Source organism: Festucalex cinctus, chromosome 4, assembly GCF_051991245.1.
Source record: "Festucalex cinctus isolate MCC-2025b chromosome 4, RoL_Fcin_1.0, whole genome shotgun sequence".
NCBI classification, from domain to species: Eukaryota; Metazoa; Chordata; class Actinopteri; order Syngnathiformes; family Syngnathidae; genus Festucalex; species Festucalex cinctus.
In genome coordinates, this window is record NC_135414.1 from 5759843 (window position 1) to 5764460 (window position 4618).

Sequence of the window (4618 nt, forward strand, 5' to 3'; positions counted from 1 at the left end):
TATATCTTGTATGATTAATGTTTTTCATACACTTAAAAAACAATGATGACAAGGGCACACACTCCATCTTCACACAAACCCACGCTGTATAAACATTTGCACTCCAGACTGTGTTGTGCGAGAGCTGTTTACACAAGACACAAGAAACCTGTCGAGAAAGCTTTTCAAACAGTTTAGTTTGGACCAATGTGATTACATGCAGATAAATGATGCCTAGTCTAGTTCATTAAAGTCTCATTTACTTACATGTACTGTACTTCCAATATCAAAATCATAAAAACAAGGAGTCAGTCTTCAAAACGATTGTGAGTATATACTGTGCATCCTTACGAGCGGCTGCTTTTTAACAATAGACACAAAACAATATGCACGGTGCAAAATCAGATGTGTGTTGCACAAACACGAGTGAAATCAGACAGGCGGTAACTTGAAGCGATCATTTAACTTGCAATGTGAATGACGTCGCCACGCTCTGGAATCACGTCAGCTCTCTGGAAGCGCCTCTTCCTGTTCACAAACACACAATGTCACAATAAATGCCTGATACAAATTGAAATATTGTATGAATAACTGACGCCTCCCTAAATAGGCTTTTAATTGCCAATAGAGGCCACAAGATGACTCCTCAGCTCACTTCAATGCAAAGTACTTCCTTGGTACTAAAATGTCATAAGATGGCATCAATGAAGCGCCATAAATTGCTTCAACATAGTTCTGGGGCACCAAGACAAACAAATACCTCATTCACTGCCAGTCATTTTAAAAAATTTCAAAATTTTCAATACCCACGCGATATTACGTTCAATAATTATAACCAAATCTACCAAATGACAGAATAGACTCCCTACTTTTTTGCCTCATCCCGTTCTTTTATAATTGACAGTAGAAAAATGAAGGTTTGCTAAAATACAGCCATTTCTCTCATGGACTCCGAAACTGTGTTTATCTCGTATAAAATGGGGCAATGATGTCATCTACCGGTGGTTGGGCATCAGTAAAGTTGTTTCCAAGTTTGACATTTACTGTCGAGCATAGTCAGATTCTCCCCCATCTATCCCCGCTATAAAAAATTAGTCTTGTTCCGATACCGTTTTTTGGACCCTGATACTGATCCCGATAACCAGCTTTGCAGTATCTGCCGATGCCGATACCATACCGATACCTAAGTTTTTTTTTGTGAATGAGATACTCAACAATACTAATACCACTAGTCCTTTTGATACATACAATTTAAAAACCTTCATTCACTCGCCAGTTTTGGCCTGATACGATGCCTGATATCATACTCACACACACTTAACTCATTCAGTCCCAGTCGTTTTCACTGAAGCAACCTCCTTCACTCTCGGCTGTTTTACTGGATTTTGACTGATTTTACAAGGTCCACAGAATATTATATTCTACTGCTACAAAAACATGGAACCTACCAAAAGAAAGATTAGAGTCTCTTCTTTCATCAGGAAAGGTAACAGTACAAGTATAGTTGTATCTGTTTTGCAGCAATTACCATTAGAATATAGCTAAGTTTAATCACTATTCATATTCCTGGTGAAAACAATGGAAAAAGAGCTTATTGCAACATGGCCTTGGCTGATCTATTATACTCTGCTGCCACCTTCTGGCCGTTTTTGGAATAACTCATTGCTTTAAGTGAAGTCTTCATGTCAGAAGCAGTATCAAAGCCTTCTGTATGCTCTAGCATAAACAACATTAAAATACATATTTATACGTTTTTGAGTTTGAATGAGTTAATTATAATATTTATCATATAACAATGATTTTTTTTTTTTTAAACAAGAGTAATCATATCAAAACTAGTATTTCTTTAGTGCCACCAGGTGGCATCTTGATGCCAAGCAACTGAGTATGTGATTTGAAGGGCTTCATTTCAACAAAAGTAGTCACTGACCACCATCTTGTGGCTTCTATACACAATTACAAATTCTATTAGTTGGGGTGAGTCAATTACTTGTGGATTTCCAAAGAAGAAGCTGAACACGACTGTTTCAAGAGAAGGCAACTTACACTTTCATGTATGCAAGGACGGCTATTGCAACCAGGAGAACAGCACACGCCGAGGTGATGAGCACCACCTTTCCTGTTACAGTCAAACATGACAAGCTACGTTGGTCACACGTGCAACTTATCAATCATATATTTTGTGGAATGGAGACAAGTGGCAAACCTTTCCCAGAGCTCTGTTCATTGCCGGATAAACGGGCCAGCTGCGCACCGTCCAGGCTTTCAAGCACTGTGAGGTCGGAGGTCAAAGAAAGGTTGAAAATAAAGAGCGCCGGGGTAGGACTTAGGGAGTCAGAGGACTTTGGGGTCGTCGCTTCTTCCTCGGGTTGATCTGTGTAATCTGCAGATGGCAAAAACACAAAGAGATTTATTACATAAAGTTAATCTCACTGGTATTGTTCATACTTTTTTTATGGTTGTCAATAAAGGAGACATGGTAAAATTTCAGTATTGAATTTGATGAGGATAATCAATTTATATATTGCCACCTTCCTAAAATAATGACCTAAGTCAGTCAAACTTTTACACCAAGTACTGCTTAAACCTAAACAACCTGTTAAAAACAAGACAGAAATTGCATTCCTAAAATGTATACAATATTTAATATTATTTTAAACCACAGTTTGAACGTTAAAACTCAATACAGTGTTCCATTAAAATATATTGCACATAAAAGTTAAATAAAACTGCATAAACTAAATACTTAAAATGAATAGTTAAAAACTAACATTACTTAAAAATAAATGTATTCAACTTCAAAGTTAAATACAACATGACTGTACTTAGGCAATGGATCTCAAAGGTACACACTCGGTTGAACTGCTCATGCAATTCTATTGTTGAATTGGGTTTTCTGAAAAACATGTAAAAAAAACAACAACAACAACAACAAAGACAACTGTTTATTATTGTGGTTGTTTTTTTTGTTTTTTGTTCTTTACATCATTTAACGTAGAGCAATGTCAACATTTTTTTTCTTTTTGTATTTTCTTGTCTGCATTGCTATATTTTCTTACACAAGTAGCAAAAATAGTGAGGTGCCATACACGGGAATAGAACTAGGGGACAAGAAAATATGAATCAATTACTAAATAATAATTTAATGTTCTTGCCAACAAGTTGCATGTAATAAAGAGACATTCTTCCTCAGCCTTTTTTTTGTGTTTTTTTTAACCTAAAACATAAAACAAACAATCACAACAATAAACCTTTGTAAATATATAACGAATGGGAATGCATATTGATATACTGCATATTGATTAACATGTCAAATTGTAATTATTTATATCCTGGAAAGAAAAAAATTAATTAAGTAATCAAATAATGTGCTTCATCAATTTTTGACATCTGAGCTAAATTGGGTATTTAAAAAAAGAATTCAGTGCCTCATTCTTGTTCAAAATGGGAACATCAAAATATTAGTAAAATTAAAAGAATCTGCTGGATACTCAAATACTTTTTTTTTTTTTTTTTTAATGGCTGATTACATATATATTAAGTACTGCACATTTTACATGCATTTCTAATAATGAATAATCCTACCTGATTGATTAAAGCAAAACACATCAAACTTCTTGTCCAGTGCAGCTCGCCATGGGAGCAAACCAATCTGGTTTTGGCCGCAGTTCACAAGTGCCTTGATACGGGGGATGACTGCATAATGCTCGTCAATCCAGCCAAACCTGAAGAAAGGGAAAAAAAAAAGAACATTTGTTTTTCATGGTTAAATGTCACTTTGTGTGTGACTTTGTGTGTGTCTGACCTGCATGTTTCTAAACCCCTCTTGAGGGCTTCGGCGACTTGATCTTTGGTGGCGAGGTTGAGTCCGAGGTTAGTGCAAAGGTCTCGTGCTTCGGTGACATTGAAGCCGTACTCGGGCTGGTTTTGATCATTCATACGGCTGAGCTGGACCACTCCGGCGATGCTTTTTGCTGGGAACACTGTCAACAGCATATGCGTTGTCACTATTGGAAGCACGAAGAACTTGTAAAATAGAAAAAGCTTTACCTTGCAGGTGGATCGTGATGTTCTGAGAGAAGCCCGCAGTGATCGAAAGCGCCACAGCGACACAAAGGAAAAGGGCCTTCATGGCTTCTGGTGGTCGAAACGAACGAATACGGACAAAAGTGTTGAGCGCTCTGTGTGCGCCCCAGCCAAATGGACGGGGTTAAATAGAGGTGATCTGCTCTCATTGGGCTGTGTGCACTCTTTGGCCATTGCCAGAACGGAAAGGAAGGGGAAGAGGGAAGTCGGGTCAAAGGACCGAGCGCAAGGCCCACGAGACCAGAAGATAAAACATATGGAAAGCACACTGAAGTTCAACAGCAAGCAAAATTGAGCTGAAAAATATAATCGTGTGGAGATAACCTAAAAACAAAAAAAATGAATTTCACCTTCTCTTAACTTTTGAATGCACTTATTGTGTCAGTACTTTTTCCATAATTATCTCTTCTCTCACAATGGGCTGAATGCCCACAAAAGTTGATTTTTTATTTTTATTTCCAAGCAAATCCACTTCTTTACCAATTCCTGTCTGTCAGGAAGCATATCTGTTGCAAACTACATCACATCCACCCGTCTAGCCACTATTTCACTA

At 37.4% G+C, this 4618-nt stretch overlaps 1 protein-coding gene across 1 annotated transcript; it reads right to left on the reverse strand.

Moving 5' to 3' along the window:
- Window positions 1–153: 153 nt before the first annotated feature.
- lyve1a (lymphatic vessel endothelial hyaluronic receptor 1a) lies at window positions 154–4199 on the reverse strand. The gene is made up of 6 exons (XM_077518424.1): window positions 4030–4199; window positions 3785–3962; window positions 3565–3704; window positions 2186–2362; window positions 2026–2098; window positions 154–507 (listed from the first exon to the last, which is right to left on the reverse strand). Exons 1-6 carry the CDS (start codon window positions 4109–4111, stop codon window positions 441–443), a joined length of 717 nt encoding a protein of 238 aa, XP_077374550.1. The 5' UTR covers window positions 4112–4199; the 3' UTR covers window positions 154–440.
- Between the last annotated feature and the right edge of the window lie 419 nt (window positions 4200–4618).